This window comes from Aegilops tauschii, chromosome 2, assembly GCF_002575655.3.
Source record: "Aegilops tauschii subsp. strangulata cultivar AL8/78 chromosome 2, Aet v6.0, whole genome shotgun sequence".
Classification (NCBI taxonomy): Eukaryota; Viridiplantae; Streptophyta; class Magnoliopsida; order Poales; family Poaceae; genus Aegilops; species Aegilops tauschii.
The window spans coordinates 622363164-622381457 of record NC_053036.3 but is presented as its reverse complement, the minus strand read 5'-3'; the positions used below and the strand labels follow the sequence as shown (position 1 = coordinate 622381457).

The following is an 18294-nucleotide window of genomic DNA, read 5'->3' as shown; positions in this document are numbered from 1 at the left end:
GTGTACCCTCGACACCGGGGGTGATGCACCACAGCTCACGTCGAAGGAGACCCGGCCGGAAGCGTGGTACGCAGGCAATCCGGCGGGTGCTTTTGAGGACCCGAAACCCCACACGCCCGGGAGGGACCTCGTCAGGGCGCACGGTGGCTATGGGCTGCCCTAGGTCGACCTGATCGCCCCTAGGGCCTCGTGGTTCGCCGCCCTGCAATGAAGAAGAACAAGCGAAGAACGAGAAAGAAGAAGAACAAGGGGGAAAAATAAAAGTAAAGGTAAAAGTGGTAGATGATTTGTTCGATTGTGTGTTGTTCAATCGGCCGTCACCACTTATAGGTATATAAGAGGCGGCTGGACTTCCCGTGCAAGGAAAAGGCTTGGATTCACGTCCAAAACCCTAGTCAAATTCGGATTGGTTTTATCCAGACTTTCCGAAACTGTTTGGTATAAAACTAGCTGCACCTTGCGGGTCTTTTTTGAGGTGATAAACGACCTCGGATGGAAGCGAGCCCAAAAGCAATCTTGACCGCTTCGACTAGACGAACAACTTTCATGTTCAAAGTGTTTTGATCAGAGGTCATCTTGAGAGTCAAGTAGCTCACGCAAAACAGGCTATTATTCACGCTACCTATCACACAAGGTGTCTCGTGGGGCGCGCCATATTTTGCCTCCTAACAGGGTTGCATCCCGATGTCTCTAACTTTTGCAAACGAACTCGTATGGTGATGATTTTTATATCAAATCAACCATTTCGATGAGACACACAACTTTGATGTTGAAACGTTTTCCATGTGAGGCAATCTTAATTGTGTTTCAAGCCATTCTTTAATCTGGTGTCAACATGAGGATCTCCGAACTTGTCATAAGTTTTGCATCCGAGCTCCGTTTTAGACCACCTTCATATCCATCTTGATCTTCTCGAAGAAAGCCATCCCATGGTGACTTACAATCATAAGTTTGAATTAATCTTGACATAGCTTAAAGAAACTTTTATGATTGTGCCACTTTTGAGCGTCAACACCAACTCGCGACGAACCGGACGTAGCCCTCTGCAGCGGTCGTGGTGGAGCAGCGTCTGCTTTGACCTGGCTGTGTTGTTGTCAAAGACGGCGCGCTCCCCATCCTTCTCCAGGATCTCTACGAAGATCGTCCTGGCGGCCCTGCTGAGTAAGAACGAGTCCCAGTGGTCTTCCATGGTGACGAGAACAGCGACGAAGCCTGCCGACTCCTCGTCGAAGCCCGCGGGGTACACCTTGAGGCGGTATGCGCGGTCGCCGAGCCGGAACCTGTCGAACTCAAGCATGGAGCCAGCAAGCTTCCACGCATATTGGGAGTATCCGGCGACGGTGAAGAGACGAGTCGTGGCCTCTTTCTTAGAGCATCTCCAGCCGCGCCCCCAACAGCCTCCCTCGGGCGACTTTTTACGCGCCGGCGCCGAAAAACCCCCCAGTCGCGCCCCCAAGACGCCGAAATCCGCCGGCTCGGCCCGTTTTTGGCCCGGCGATCGCAGGTCGAACACAGCGCACTGGGGGTCGCTCGGGGGCTCCGGTGCGAGGGAAAACACTCCTAGGCCACACTGTCAGGCGAAAAGTCAAGCCAATCGTCCAGATTCTCCTCCTACCCCCCGCGAGCTCGGCCGCCACCCTGCCGACCCCGGCACCGCCCACCGCCCACCACTGCTAGATAGGCCATTCCCTGCCGGAAAATAGAGGAGGTTTCACCGCGGTAGCCTCTCCACCACCGCCCGGGCGATTTTTCCGGCGTTCCGGCCGCTCAGGGTGGTGTACTGGTGGGTATGTGCCCACCATGCCCACAAGGTGTTCGTCGATTTTCCTGCTCGGCAATGGACTCAGACGACGAGGAGGCGCTCGCCGTGCTGCTGGACGAGGAAGCCGATGCCGACGTCCAGGAAGAGGAACATCTCATGGTCCTCGCCGCCCTCGCCGGCCTGTTCGCGAGCAATGAAAAGCCGCGACAAGGTGGCTCGGCGCCGGGGCGGATGAAAGCAAAGAACCGGCATCGTCTGGAAGGGTAATGCATGCCCTACTCCCACTACTTTGCCGACGCTCCACTGCACGACGACAAAGTATTTCGGCGCCGTTATTGGATGAGCCGAAAGCTTTTCCTCAGGATTGTGAATTTCATCCGGGAGTTCGACAACTACGTACTTCAAGTGCAAGAAGGATTGCACCGCCAAACTTGGATTCACCTCAATCCAGAAGTGCACGACAGCGATGAGGATGCTTTCATACGGAGGTGCCGGTGATTCACTCGACGACTATGGGTGCATGGCGGAGTCCACGACCATTGAGTGTGTCTACAAGTTCTGCAGGGCAGTGGTGGCAGTGTTTGGACCGCAATACTTGCGAACACCCAATGAAGAAGACACCGTTCGGATCCTAGCACAGAATGCAGCAAGAGGATTTCCTGGGATGCTTGGAAGCATCGACTACATGCATTGGAAATGGAAGAACTACCCATTTTCTTGGCAGGGGATGTACAAAGGCGCCAAAGGCGGTTGCAGTGTGGTACTTGAGGCGGTGGCCACATAGGACCTCTGGATTTGCCACTCCTTCTTTGGTATGACAGGAACTCACAATGACATCAGTTAGATGGGAAGCATTCCCACTCCTTGATGAGGAGCCACGTTGGTTTATATTGATATGGGACAGGAACAGCCCCTGTCGTGGCTTACAAGGCAATACCAATCGATGGATTCGGTTGTTACAGAGAAAGAGATGGCTACGAGAGAGAGAGAGAGAGAGAGAGAGAGAGGATAGAGTTTGTTGAGATTACAATAGATGATTTGATCTCTATTTCTAACACCCTCCCTTAATCTCAACTATCCTACATTAAGATTCCTCTTGAACTCCTCAAATGGTTTGATTGACAATTCCTTAGTGAATCCATCTGCTACCCGATCCTTGGAGGGAATAAATCTGATGTACAGTTTCTTCTCTGCAACCCTTTCTCTCACAAAGTGAAAATCAATTTCAATGTGTTTAGTTCTACCATGAAACACTGGGTTAGCAGAGAGATAGGTGGCTCCCAAATTATCACACAATAAACATGAGGTGTGGTGTTGCTTAACACCCAACTCATTAAGTAACGATTCCACCCAAATGATCTCAGCAGTTGCATTAGCTAGTGACTTATATTCAGCCTCCGTACTTGACCTTGACACTGTAGCCTATTTCCTGGCACTCCAAGAAATAAGATTAGGACCAAAGAATATTGCAAATCCTCCAGTTGACCTCCTGTCATCACTACATCCTGCCCAGTCAGCATCAGAAAAGGCACTAACAAGAGTGGAGTTGGAACGTTTGAACTGAAGTCCTAGGCTTACAGTGTATTTTATATATCGTGTAATTCTTTTAACAGATGTCCAGTGTGCAGTAGTAGGTGCATGTAGATACTGACAAACCTAGTTAACAGCAAATGATATATCTGGTCTTGTCAATGTCAAGTACTGTAAAGCACCCACAACACTCTTGTACCTTGTGATCAAAGGCTGACATTTTTTCTGAAGAGGACAATGGTGTAGGTGAAGGCTTACAATTCTTCATCCCCATGCGAGTCAGAAGCTCAGTAGCATATTTTTCCTGGTTCAGTACTATGTCATCTGGAATCTTCTTGACTTCAATGCCCAGGAAGAAGTGTAGATCACTAAGATCCTTCAAAGCAAACTCTGAACTTAAATCATGCAGCAGAGCATTAGTAGCACTTTGTGAAGAACTAGCAACTATAATATCATCGACATATATCAAAACAAATATGATTGTGTTTGCCTTGTTGTAAATGAAGAGCGATGTATCAGCTTTAGATGCAACAAATCCAAGGCACCTTAACTGAGAGCTTAGTCTTGAGTACCATGCTCTTGGTGCCTGTTTTAGGCCATTAAGAGCCTTATCAAGCTTGCACACATAGTGGGGTGTTTTTTATTTGCATACCCAGGTGGTTGTCGCATGTAAACCTCCTCTCCCAGAACACTATGCAAAAACACGTTCTGTACATCTAGCTGCCTCAAGCTCCATCCCCTGGAAACAGTAATAGCTAGCATAAGCCTAATAGTTGCAGCTTTAACAACGGGACTAAACGTGTCCTTGTAATCCAGACCATAACGTTGTTTAAAACCTTTTGCAACTAGACGTGCCTTATACCTGTCAATCGAGTCATCTGCCTTTTTCTTGACTCTATATACCCATTTACAGTCAATAATATTTTTACCTCACTGCTCAGGTACAAGGTGCCACGTTTTATTTTTCATGAGTGCAGAGTACTCTTCATCCATTGCATTTTTTCACCTTAAATCTCCAAGTGCATCTTCCAATCTAGTTGGTTCTCCTGCAACACATAACATGCCATAGGGTATAGTACCATTTGTTCTAATTTTCGGATGTTTTATACCTTTTTGTAGACGAGTCGTGACACGTGAGATCTGCGCCGGTTGTGGCTGAACAGGAGATAGCCCAGGCGACTATGCCACAGAAGATCCAGATGATGCGCCAGATCCTCTAGATCCACTTTGCATAGCTGATTCGTACCCAAACTCTGTGGCCTCCTGTGCAGTCATGCTGGTACTGGTGGACTCTGATGTTGTAGCCTTGCGCACCGCAGAAGATCTCGCAGGCGTCGCTGTCACCCGCACGTGGGACACTGAGTCGGCCCACTGCCTGGCGACGTGACGTGTTGGCATTAGCCTCTGATGGACGCACGATCCGGAGTTGATCGCTGCACGCGATCCAAGGGCGCCTGGCGCTACGGCGTCACAGGCTGATCCAAATAAGCCTCGTAGTCCGCGCATGCCTCTTCTTCCTCCAGCACATGCAATATGGGGCCATTTTGTGCCAAATTCTGATTATTTTGAGCACCATTTTCTCCTGCATTTTCTCCATGAGCCTGCACAGGAATAGATGCACAACTAGAACTGGTTGAGGTGTCATATTGGTTAGTACAATCGTCGCCCCCTTGCTCAAAATTCTGAAGATTTGGAGAAAGAAGGATTTCTTTCTTAAGAATGGCTCCAGCGTTTGGATGAAGAGATGCAAAAGGGAAAATGGACTCGTCGAAAACGACATGACGAGATATATAAACTCTGCCAGTAGAGACATCTAGACATTTTACTCCTTTGTGTATAGGACTATATCCCAAGAAAACACATCGTTTGGAACGGAATGCAAGCTTGCGTGAATTACATGGCCGTAGGTTGGGCCAGCATGCACAAGTAAAGACATGCAAAGACTTGTAATCTAGAATAGTGCCAAAAAGACGTGTGATTGATGACTTTGCTAGGGAGCAAGTTAATGAGATATGTTCTAGTTAAGAATGCTTCATCCTAGAATTTTAATGGCATAGATGCATTTGCGAGTAGAGCTAAGCCTACTTCGACAACATGACGATGTTTCCTTTCCGCAGAACCATTCTGCTGGTGTGCACGTGGACACGCAACATGACGAGAGATACCAAGTTGTTGAAAGAAGGAATTCAGTTTCCTGTATTCACCTCCCCAATCGGTTTGCATGGCAATGATCTTAGTGTGTAATTTTCTTTCAACAAGATTTTTAAAGTTTGTGAAAACTTGAAACACTTCAGACCGTTTCTTAAGAAGATAGATCCATGTAAACTTGCTATAACCATCAATAAAGCTTAAATAGTATGAGTATCTACCAACTGAAGTAGGAGCTGGCCCCCAAACATCTAAAAATACAAGTTGTAAGGGTGCAGTAGATATGCTAGTAGATACAGGGTATGGAAGTTGATGGCTTTTAGCCTGTTGACACGGATCACAAACTGACTCACTTATCTCATGAGAGAAGGGGAGTTTATTTTTACTATAAACAAATTTAACAATGACTGATGAAGGGTGACCTAATCTGCTATGCCACTTTGAAGATGAAGGCTTGATAGCGACAAACACTTGTTTGTTAAATGATGACGATGATGAAGATATAAGTGGGTAGAAACCTCCCACGCACTTGCCCCTAAGAAGGATTCTCCTCGTGTCCAAGTCCTTTACCAAAAAGAAATAAGGGTAAAATTCAATAAGGACACGATTATCTAAAGTAAATCAATGAACAAAGAGAAGATTCTGTGAAGCTTGAGGGACATGAAGAACTTTGTTTAGATGCAAGATTTTTTAGGGGTTTTAACGATTGAATGACCAACGTGAGCAACTTTCATACCAGAACCTCTTGTGGTGTGCACTTGATCATGTCCATGGTACTTGTGCTTGAACGTCAACTTGTCCAGTTCGCCGGTTATGTGATGTGTAGCACCAGTATCTGCATACCAGTTCGTGTCGATGCCATAGGAGTCGGTGACCATGCTTGCACTCTTCTCCTCGTGTTCATCTTTATCATACCTATGCCAACAATCACGAGCACCTCCTGGATGATGCTTGTAGCAGATTTGATACTCTGGATAATCGCGAGCTTGCTGCTGTCGTTGTTGTTGTGGGCGACCGCGGCCACCTCCATCGTCGCTGTTGCCACCAGATGGAGTCGGGGAGGGGCGCCTGCCTCGGTCGCCCCATCTCTGGATCCGAGACGGGGCATCCTGCCGCTGCGAGCTCGTCCCCCAGGTTCTTTATCCTGGAGATATAGGCGCTACTGGACATGGAACCTTTCTTCGTGTTGGTGATGGCAATCTGCAAATTGGTGATGCTGGATTGGGACTGCGAGGAGAACAAGGTGGTGATGGCTGTCCAGAGATCAAAAGTGGTCTCCTTACTCGCAACTTGGGCGCGGATCTCCATTGACAGAGAATTCAGAAGATGGCTAAGGACTTGCTGATCCTTTGATATCCACTATGCGTACAGAGGATTGGGTTCTGTGGCGACGGTTCTGTCCGCCTGCTGCTGCTGCACCGTCTTTGGTGGCGCGGCATCTGATCCGTCCAGGAGGCCGGTGACCTGCGCTCCTCGCAGGCCCGGCATGACCTATGCCTTCCATAGGATGAAGTTGGTTTGGTGAGCTTCTCGGATGGTAGAGCTCCGAGGTTGAGGGTGACGGTGGATGAGGATGACATGGCGAGGGTGTTCGGGGAAGAAGGCTTCTGGCTAGATCGATGGGAAGAGAATGACTCTGTATACCATGTTAGATGGGAAGCGTTCCTACTCCTCGATGAGGAGCCGCGTTGGTTTATATTGATATGGGACAGGAACAGCCCCTGTCGTGGCTTACAAGGCAATACCGATCGATAGATTCGGTTGTTACAGAGAAAGAGATAGCTACGAGAGAGAGAGGGGAAGAAGAAAGAGTTTGTTGAGATTACAATAGATGATTTTATCTCTATTTCTAACAACATCAACGTGCTGCAGTGCTCCTCTATCTTTGCCAAGCTTGTTGAAGGTCATTCTCCTCTGGTGAACTTCAAGGTCAATGGGCGGCACTACAACAAGGGGTACTACCTAGCTGATGGCATCTATCCGAGATGGTCTACATTTGTGAAGACTATCTCAAACGTTGTGCCAGGAGACAAGGAGTCCCACTTTGCCAAGGTTCAGGAGGCTTGCAGGAAGGATGTCGAGCGGGCATTTGGTGTGCTCCAATCTCGATTTGCTGTCGTCCGGTACCCTGCTCAGACCTGGTCGAAAGATCAAACATGGGAGATTATGACTTGCTGTGTCATCTTGCACAACATGATCATTGAGAGCGAGCAGGAAGAGCCAGTGTTTGACAGTGAACCATACTACAGGCAGGGTCCTCTTGCCCAAAATGATCACCAGCTACCGGCAACCTGGACTGCGTACCTCAATATGCGTCCGGAGATCCGAGGCCCACAGGTGCATCAACAACTGCAGCAGGATCTGATGGAGCACCTATGAAAGCTCAAGGGCGACGCCTAGCTCTACGTATGATGAAACATGAGTTTTTATTTGTTAAACTATATATTTTGTATTGAACTTTTTGATTTTTATTAATTTTTTGTGATAACTACGTGATAAAAAATATTATGTTGACAATTCACGCTGAACCACGCCGAATATGGGCCGATTCGCGCTGATATCGGGCCATATTTTACCGAAAGTGGGCCAAAAATTGGCACATTTGCGTCGAAAATGGACCGATATCGGCGCCTGGGAGGGACGGCTGGGTGGCCAACCGCCCCCAAGCGGCGATTTTTATGCCTACTGAAGGGCCAACGGCTGAAGATGCTCTTAAACACGGTGCACGACGACGGCAGGTTCGACACCGAGTGGCTGCTGAGGGTGAAACGAGGCATTGTGCCGTGCGTGCTCGGGACGTACTTCCCAACGCGCTATATGGAGGGGCGCAAATCACTTGGCTTGATTTTGGCTTTCCATACCGTGCTTTGTGGTCTGGTCTCAAAATCCAACCATTCCATCTATCGGCCGGGAATATATGGCAACCCGATGATTTACATGGAAGGCAAATATCGAGTCGCTGATAATACCACACCATAATACACCCGGCCCGGCCGGGAATATATTTCAGTACTCAATAGCGGTAATATATACTACTCCTAGAGTACTAGTACCGATTTCCAACGGCGGCCGGGATCGATGGGCGCCACCGCTAGCTAGTCACGCGGTGCCGGCAGTGCCGTCGCTGCCGGTAAGGTGCGGCCTGTCCGAGACGATAGATTCCATGACGTATCTCTTCACGGTGCCCGAGTACTCCAAGTGGGCGCGGACGCCGGCCCGCACGGCGCTCAACTTCGACCCCTTCTTCGTCTGCGGGCAACTCCACCACCTCAATGTCTACCCTGCGGGCTTCGACGAGGAATTGGCGGAGTTTGTGGCCGTCTTCCTCGTCCCCCGCCACGACCCCTTCGACCACGTCTACAACACCAAGGAGGGCCTCTGCAGGCTCAGGATCTCCATCGAGATCCTGGACGAGAGCGGCGAGCGCAGCGTCTTCGACAACCACACGGCGCGGTCAGGGCAGACGGTCTGGGGCAACGGAAGGGGCTACGTCCGGTTCGTGAAGAGGAGCGAGCTGGAGTGGTCGTCGTGCATCCGTCGTCGCGACGATAGCTTCACCATCCGGTGCACAGTGTTCATCGACGTGGAGGTGGTAGTGAGAAAATTGCCGGCGAAGGTCTTCTTGGCAGAACAAATTGTTCAAGCCTCGAAGCCGGTGGCGGGGACAATCGGCACGTCCTACACGATGACGATCGGCTTCTTCTCGAATGTCAGGGCAGCGCTCCGTACTGGGGAGTGCGTGCACTCTAGGCAGTTCAGCTTCGGCGGCGGCAGCTGGTACCTCAAGGTGTACCCCAACGGCTACTGCGAAGCCAGCAGGGACTGGGTGTCTGTCATCCTCGGTCGCGGGAGGTCCGGCGAGACAGAGACGACGGCCGAATTCTGCTTCGAGGTCATCGGCGTCGTGGGGGCCGGCGAAGGGGAGTGGTTGAGGCACATGTTCGACCACGACAACCCTGCCCACGGGTCCCGGTGCTTGGTGAAGAGCAGCGACCTCACGCAAGCTGAACATATGGCCACCGACAACGACCGCCTCGTCATCCGCTGCCACCTCCGACTGATCAAGAAGACCACCACAAGGTTGCCACCTACCACAGAGCCACCGACCGCCATCACTGTCCCACCTTCCGACGGGTTGAAACACCATCACAAGGTGCCCACCAGACTCTCGAAATCATGGGAGAAAGGATGGATGAAGAGATGAGGGATGCAGCTCCACTGGTGAGCCTCAGGTACTAGCTAAGAATAACTGCGGAGATGATCCTAAAAAAAGTGGAGATGGGTTTGAACTTTTGATCGGTGAAGCAAGTGGATCCTTACCTAGTAGTAGTATTAGTTCTTTGGGAGAAGCTAGCAAACATGTTCGTATGTTGCAACAGGAGAAAAAAATCGATGCATTTTGTCCAATAAGTATGGTAAGTCCCCACATTTTCGCTGCCTCTATTTCAACACCGCAGGGGAGTACTAATATAGTGTAAAAACTTAATATGCAATATTACTAAGGCTTAAGTTCATAATTCGACTTGCATGCCACTAGCTGAAAAAGAGTATACCCTGATGACGGGTATCCGCAATGGGGCAAGAAGTAGCAACTGAATAATGTATGGACAGACATTGGGACAACATGCATGCAACCATCCTATTCCAACATATAATTACTGGACCATACACATATACAGTTACTAGTAATAAACTAATAATTACTTGACTAAACATAAGGTACGCATGTGCGTGGGGCTGCGCAAGTGAATTCAAGCAATTAGATCGGCAAGGAGAAGCAAGATGGCGGCTAAACCACATGGCCTCCGCAGAGGTGACGGCAGATATAGACATATGGGGAAGTGTTAGTTGCACTTGGGCTGTTGGCTGGGGCAGGCGATGACGAGTAGTAGTTAGGCATGACAACGATCTTGACCTTCATGCCACACGCGCAATGGCGAGAGGGAAGTTAAAGATGAAACATCGGGTGTCTGTGATAATGAAGGGGATGAAACCATTCCGGAGTTGAGGGTGGCTTCTTACGGTCGGCAAACATGTTTCGGGACAAATGTTGTATAATACTAAAAGAACCTTTATTATACTTATCCTCCAAATGAATATGCAAACGAAATATGTATGTGGTAACCGTGTGGCAGATTGCAAAACTGCCACACGATCTCATCAAGCGATCACTTCGTCAAACCCACCCACCCACGATCGCCACCTACCTATTGCGTCGCTGCCCTGCGCAGAATCTCGTGGTCGCCGGCCACGCCGCCGCCCACGCCAGTCCGTGCCCTGAAGCTCGACACCCTTGCCAGCTCTCCCTGGGTCGAGGTCGTCCCTGTTGATCCACTCCGGCGAGCGCTGCCACCGCCGTTAGCGCGAGTCCCAGCCGCCGCGCTCGCGTGCTTCCCCATCTCAGCGAACTTCCTTCTCAGGCGGTCGTGATGGGAAGGCGGAGGAGGGCCATGGTGGGGCGGGCAGCGGTGCTCTCCCTTGAAGCAGGGCTAGAAGTGAGGCGGCGAGGGCGCGTCTCACGGCCGGGAAGGCGGGCGGCGGAATCCGGTGCTCAGCCGCGGCAGCCGGAGGGGCGGGCGACGACGGCCGACACGGGTGCTGCTGCTGCTGCGGCCACGCGCGACAGCCGGAGAGGCCAACGACGGCGGCCGACGCTGTTGCTGCTGGTGCTGTGGCGTCCACGCGTGACGAGCTGTTGCGGCCACGGACCAAGATCCATTCAGCAAGCAGCAGCTTTTTCATACTTGTTGTTTGATTGATCCATTCAGCTGCAAGAGTGCACGTCTTTGTGTCGCGGACATGGACCAAGATCAGAAGTTGTTTGATCCATTCAGCTCCGGCTGATGCGACTACTTCTAATGATGATGATGCTTTTTACTAGTGTTAGTAGTAGCTTGAAGGAAAGAGCCTCCCGTTGATGAAAGTAGAATGATGCTAGCATCAATTTTCAAGCAGAGCAGCAGCAGATCTAGCATCAATTTTGTTCTCTCTTGATGTGAATAGAGTACTTAGCTTCTCTTTGGTTGAAATTTTGCTCATAAATAGGGGGTTATATGTTGATGATAAATCATGGTTGTTGAAAATAGTCTCACAAGAGGTGAAGAACCAAATCCATTGTATATTTCATCTGTTCTTTCCCAAACCAAACACACACTTAGATACAAACATCGCGGTAACTTCCCTGGCCATTGTGCGGGTGGCATGAAGGTCAAGATCGATGTCATGCCAAGCTCCTCCTCTTCCTCGCCTGGCCCGGCCAGCGGCCCAAGTGCAAGCAACGCTCCTCCACCGACGCCTGTCTCCACCGCCATCTCTGTGGAGGCTACGGGCTTTGGCCTCGCCGTCTTGCTTGCCGTTGCTGGCCTCATGGCTTGAGTTCATTTGTGCAGCTGCACATACATGTATAAAGTCATGTATAGTCAAGTAATTATTACTAGCAAGTATATGTGTAGCCAAGTAATTATATGTGTAGGTTGTATGTATTCGGGCTTCTTCTTTAATAAAGATTTTTCTTGTCTCTCTTATACAACATTTGTCAAGAAACATGTTCATTCTAGAATTTGATAAGCTAGACTTGCATAACTTTGACTTGTACCAGGCAGAGGTTTATACTTAGATTAGATATATAATTAGCATGATTGTTTGATTTGTCTCAAAAATATGTATTTGTAGGCTACAATTGAACTTGTAATTAGTTAAGTATTACATATCTAAGTGGAGCACATGTTAACATATATCTCGGGTCTAATATCTGTACCTACTAATAAAGCAAGGTGCGTTTCGTCATTTTTTTCATCCGTCCACCCATATTATTAATTATACTTTTGAGATTTTAACTATCCGAGGTGGTACTAATAATTTCTGCCCGTGTTATTTTATTCCCGTCAGTTCTCATGGGCCTTAACTATCCGAGATGAAGTAGCGGGTGCCGGTGGTGGTGAGGGAGACGACATCATTCCCGGAGTTGAGGGTGGCGATGGGGCTGGCGGTGCTGCAGGAGTCGTAGTCGGTCTTGCTGACCTCGAGGACGTCGTGTGCCTGAGGAGAGTACTTGAAGATGATTTGGTCGCTGGCGTGAAAGTTCCTCGAGGACGCCCAGGAGTCGTAGTCGGTCTTGCTGACCTCGAGGACGTCGTGTGCCTGAGGAGAGTACTTGAAGATGATTTGGTCGCTGGCGTGAAAGTTCCTCGAGGACGCCCAGGTGCCGTAGTTGGTGCTGAGGTCCCATGCACCACCTGGCTCGCCGACTTTGTAGATTGCCGCCGATGCGGTGCTCAGGATGGCCATCGCGGCCACGGCGAGGAGAATGGTTCTCGTGGCAGCCATTGCGGTTGGAACTGAAAGGAGAGCTAGCAGAGGAGACTGTAAGTCAGGTGCTGCGTTGATCCTTTGAACGGAGATTGTGTTTGCTTTCCTAGGTGTCTGTGTCGGGTCCTATATATGTGGGTTGAAGAAACGTGTCCGGTAGGTGGAAGGCTGGAAGCGTAGAATAGAATACGTATATCCGAATTTTGGACTTTTTGACTGTTTACGTGGGAACACAAGCAATCTACGCAGCATGCAGCTACTACCTGGTCATCATAGTCAAACACGTATAGATATATACTAATAGATACGAAACTGCTCTGCCAACTGACTGCTGGCCTACTGATTGCTCACTAGTAAAAAAAGGCCTTTTGTCCCGGTTCTAGAGGGTCTTTAGTCCCGGTTCTGGAACCGGGACTAAAGGGTCGTTACTAAAGGTCCCCCTTTAGTCCCGGTTCTTATACGAACCGGGACTAAAGGCCCTCCACGTGGCTGCTGCCTGGAGGTCCACCTTTATTCCGGGTTGGTAACACCAACCGGTACTAAAGGAATTTTTTTAAATTATTTTTTAGAAAAAAAAATAATTTTTTTTTAAAATTTTTCCCGATTTATAAATTTCTGAATTATTTCAACCTCTAACCTCTAATCACCACTCATTACTGCTCAATTTAATCTCTAATCACCCCTCATCATTCCAAATCATCTAACTTTCCGAACGGTCACCCATCCTCCCACTCCCCCATCCTGAGCACGCTTAACTTTCGGGTTCTATTCTCCCTCGTTTCCATGTCTGCACTTGTTGTCTCCCTGACAATAGTAAGATGTCAATCGTATTAACCCTCAGGAGTTTAGCTTGAGCATGAAGTCACACATTTCACTGTTTGAGTTTGAAACTATTGTTCTAAAAAATAATAATTATTTACTAACACTAATATTTCTTGAATAAATAGTTTGACCATTGTTTGACCACAGTTTGACCAGATTTGACCAAAATTCTAAAAAACTGAAATAATTATTTAGTAACACTAATATTCTTGAATAACACTAATACTTCTTGAATAAGTAGTTTCACCATAGTTTGACTAGATTTAATGAAAATTAAAAAAAAAACTGAAATTTGAGCATAATTTTTTTTCCTTTTGGAATTTGAGGATTCTAAAAATTTGCAAACAAGCCGTAGGCTGTCAAAATCGGATGCGGATTTTCGTGCTGAACATTTTGATATATTATACGTTTTTTTCTGACATCGTATGCAAAAGTTATAGCCGTTTTACATTTTCTCTACACTTTTTGCAAAACATGTCCAAATTTAAGTTTTTTAATTTTCCTAACTAGTAGATGTCGTAACATAACTACATCTCGAAGGATTTTAACTTTTGAAGTTTTTATCATTTTCTTTTGCTTTTTACAAAACTGAAAAGGCGATACAGAGGGGTAGGATTTGAAAATTGCACCATTAGTACCGGTTCGTGGCACAAACCGGTACTAAAGGTCTCAACCCCATTAGTACCGGTTCGTGGCACGAACTGGTACTAAAGGTTAGACCTTTAGTACCGGTTTGTGGCACGAACCGGTACTAATGGGCATCACACCCTTTAGTGCCGGTTTGTGGCACCAACCGGGTCTAAAGGTGCCATTTGAACCGGGAGTAATGCCTGTACGATGCCCTCGCCGCTCGAACCGGGACTAATACTCACATTAGTCCCGGTTCGTAATGCAACTGGTATTAATGTTCTTTTCCAGCTGAACCAAAGCCCTCTTTTCTACTAGTGGCTTCACGTATAGATCAACGGAAGATCTGAAGACCGGGCCATGCTGCTGGCCTACTGGCCTACTGACTTTCCTTTTATTTAGTATGGACGCGGTCTACGTGATGTAGACTATCACAATCCACGTCCCTGCTCACGTACATCAAGGGTTCGTCAATCAGCATTCAACTCGAACTTCTCTTCTTTCAAAAAAGAAAAACTTTTAACTTCCTTTATTAAATATATCTTCTTTACTACGTGAATTTTGCATTACAACTAATTATATTACAGCCTTTAGTGATTTATTTTGCACCTTTCAAGTTTCAACGACAAAAAAAGTCACAACCTCCAAATTAAAAGGCAAACGATGAACAAAATTCCAATGTTCCAATCAAGAAGTAAAGCTTTCATAACATATACAGTAAAGTTAACACGCTTTAAATTACATCCCCACACACACACAAAACAAGTTTAGAATTGGTAAAATGGAGCTTTCAGCTCGCAAGTTGAGCCGTACAATTGACCCATAGTGCATCATCCTGGATTGCAAAATAACATCATCAAGTGAAATAATATTGTGTCATGTATTATTAAACTGAATTAAATTTTATAAATATCCGCTATGTCTTGCCGTGAATATCTCTCCTCGCACGCAAACTTGTAATTAAAATTTCATCACTTTCTGGTGCTTTGAGTAATTCATTCATATGGGGATCCTCTCCTTCGGTGATTGTTCACGGAAAACCAAGATATATCATGGTGATGAGGACTACTTTTCATACTAGTGTTGGATAGATTTCTTCGGTCTAATTTCCAGCTTTCATACCACATGCAATTATGACAATCAAGAATTAAAGCATTCATACCACATACAATTATCACATTTAAAACTGGTAAAATGGAGCTTTCAGCCTGCAACCAAGTAAACTTTATCTAAAATGAAAGGCCATATTTATCTTGGCAGCAACGGTAGAAATTTGTTTTGGATCAGGCTCTATATCCTCCATGTAACCTATTCCTGAAAAATTCTAAAATCAGTTTTGAAGTGGCAAAAAAAATCCGAAAACAATTTCACACGCATGCATAGGTGTGTTTTACGCATGTGTAAAATTACATTATGAGATACTTTTAACATGTCTTCTAAAAAGCAAACACATGTATTTGAAAATACTTATTTTACTAGAATCAGTCCACAATATGAAAATCGTTCGTAAAAGGTCTCTATGTAGCAACATCTATATATATATTTCTTATGAAACATGAGAACTATTATTGACCAAAGATATTATTATAGTTGACGACGATCTCTGTGCTTTTCTTGGACAGATTGTACACTGGTGTGTGGTCCTTGTGTCCGCGATCCAAATCTAGGCACGCAACAGGCCTCCGGCGGCACGTTTGTACCGTGCCCCTATGCAGAGTGTTCGGCTGCACAGGGCCTCCAAATCAAGAGGGCCCCTAATTTTCTATGTAATAGAGTAGTGATAATGACTAATTTAGATCTTATTAATTTAGGTATATAGGTTAACATTATAGTGACCAAATGTAACATTTGTACTTGATATTAAATTAGTACATATAATTAAAGAGCTCCTTTACGGTGATTGGGGCAGTACTGGGAGTACTTTCGAGTACTTACCCCTCCGATTTTTATTAGCCGTCCGATCTGGTGGGGGATTAAGAATGAATTAACTTAATTAGTTTAATCAGAGAAGGGCATAATGGTCCAGGGTAAATAATTTTTTTCAACCGATCACGTCCACGACCAGAACCACGTATAAATCTAGTAGCTCGGTCAAGTCCTCCTTCTCGTCCTCTTCCTTCTGTCCGACGAGCCCGGCGAGAGGAACCAATTCACCATCGTCGGCGTCGTTCTCGTCCTCTTCCTTCTGTCCGACGAGCCCGGCGAGAGGAACCAATTCACCGTCGTCGGCGTCGTTCTCGTCCTCCTCCTGGTCCCCTTCACTATAAAAGACGTGGTCGGCGGCAGGAAGAAGAATAAGGCGTGGCATCTGCGGCGGCAGTGTCGGCGGCGACGGTATAGGAGAAAGCCCCCCGCTGATCCCATCGCTTCCGGACTTGCATCTTAAGGTACGAATCGCCCGAATCTCAACTTACTTTGATTCGTAGCCTGCACTTCCTACTTAGATTTGTTTAGTCATCATCGATTTAGGTTTCCCTAGTGCATGCAATTCAATTCATAATTTTTCATCATCCATGGTCACTTCACTAGTTTACGGGGGACTCAGTTTATGGACGTTTATGATCGCTTGCCATAACATGTACAAGGAGCAAAGTTTAAAATTCCATGCAAGATTTCGTACTGGGTTTTGCATGCATTTATGTCTGTCCTTTCAGATTTTTATTCGTCCGAATTGTGATGCAGGAAGACATGGCGGACGTAAGTCACAAGTCAATGATGGAGTACTATCATATTGCCAACAAGATGTTTAATAGTGAGGATGAAGGTTATACATTCTATAACAAATATGGTCTTGAGAAAGGTTTTAGTGTCCGGAGAAGCTATGTCGAGTGGGATGGATCCAACTGCCATATAATTTTAAGGAAATTTGTGTGTAGTCGTGAAGGGGTTCGTGAAGAGAAGCACATGAAGAGGAAGATGGAAGATAGAAAGAGGAGGCCACGGAGTATAACTCGTGTAGGGTGTAAAGCTAAATTGGTGATTGCAAGACAGGAGGAAACAGGTCAGTGGTTTGTCAAGGATTTCATCGATGAACACAACCATCCTCTAGCCCCACGGGATCTGTCGTGTCTTTTGTGTTCACACAGAAGAATTAGCGATGAGCAGAAAGCGGACATTCCAGACATGGAAAAATCTGGGATCAGAAAACACCATATTATGGATATTATGTGCATGCAATACGGTGGATATGATGAGGTTGGATGCATTATGAGGGACATTTACAATTTCTGCCATGCTAACAAGCAGGAAACAATTTCTTCCAGGGATGCTCAAACGGTGATCAATCACATGGTGGCGAGGCAAGAGCAAGATTCAGATTTTTTCTTCAGGTACTTGGTTGATGAAGCTGGCCATCTGAAGGGACTGTTCTGGTGTGATAGTCAATCCCGACTTGACTACGAGGCTTTCGGAGACGTTATTGTTTTTGATAGCACATACAGAACCAATAAGTACAATCTGCCATTTGTGCCGTTTGTCGGGTTGAATCACCACCGCAGCACCGTTATTTTTGCATGTGGTATCATTTCACATGAAACAAGCCAGGCATACGAGTGGATGTTACGGACCTTTTCTGATGCTATGGGATAGAAGCATCCTATATCTGTGATCACGGATGGGGACCTTGCAATGCAGAGAGCAATCGGGGTGGTGTGGCCTGACTCAAACCATAGGCTCTGTATATGGCACATTCAGCAGAACATTGTACGCCATCTGCATGATGACGCGGTAAAGGAGGAATTCCGATCTTTCATATATGATACATCTTCCATTGAAGAGCATGAGAGAAAATGGTTACACTTCTTACAACGGAATAAAGTAACAAGTGAGGACTCCTGGCTGCATCAGATGTATAAGATGATAAAACTGTAGTGTGCTCCATATCTTGAGGGCCATTGTTTTCTAGGATTGAGAAGAAATCAGCGGAGTGAGAGTTTAAACTCGGTGCTACATACGCATCTTGAGGCTAAGATGACGTTGCTTCAAATGCTAGAGCACTATGAGCATTGCCTTGCGTCGCGATGCTTGAACGAGGCTCTCCAAGACGTCGAGGCCTTACAGTCCGTTCCGTTCACAGAGGAAAATGCTTCAGTTCTTGA

General features: G+C 46.9%; 1 protein-coding gene across 1 annotated transcript; it reads right to left on the bottom strand.

Annotated features, from left to right (window-relative positions):
- Positions 1 to 11932: 11932 nt before the first annotated feature.
- LOC109733766 (uclacyanin 1-like) lies at positions 11933 to 12803 on the bottom strand. Its single transcript, XM_040401156.3, has one exon. It carries the CDS (start codon positions 12764 to 12766, stop codon positions 12341 to 12343), a length of 426 nt encoding a protein of 141 aa, XP_040257090.1. The 5' UTR covers positions 12767 to 12803; the 3' UTR covers positions 11933 to 12340.
- Between the last annotated feature and the right edge of the window lie 5491 nt (positions 12804 to 18294).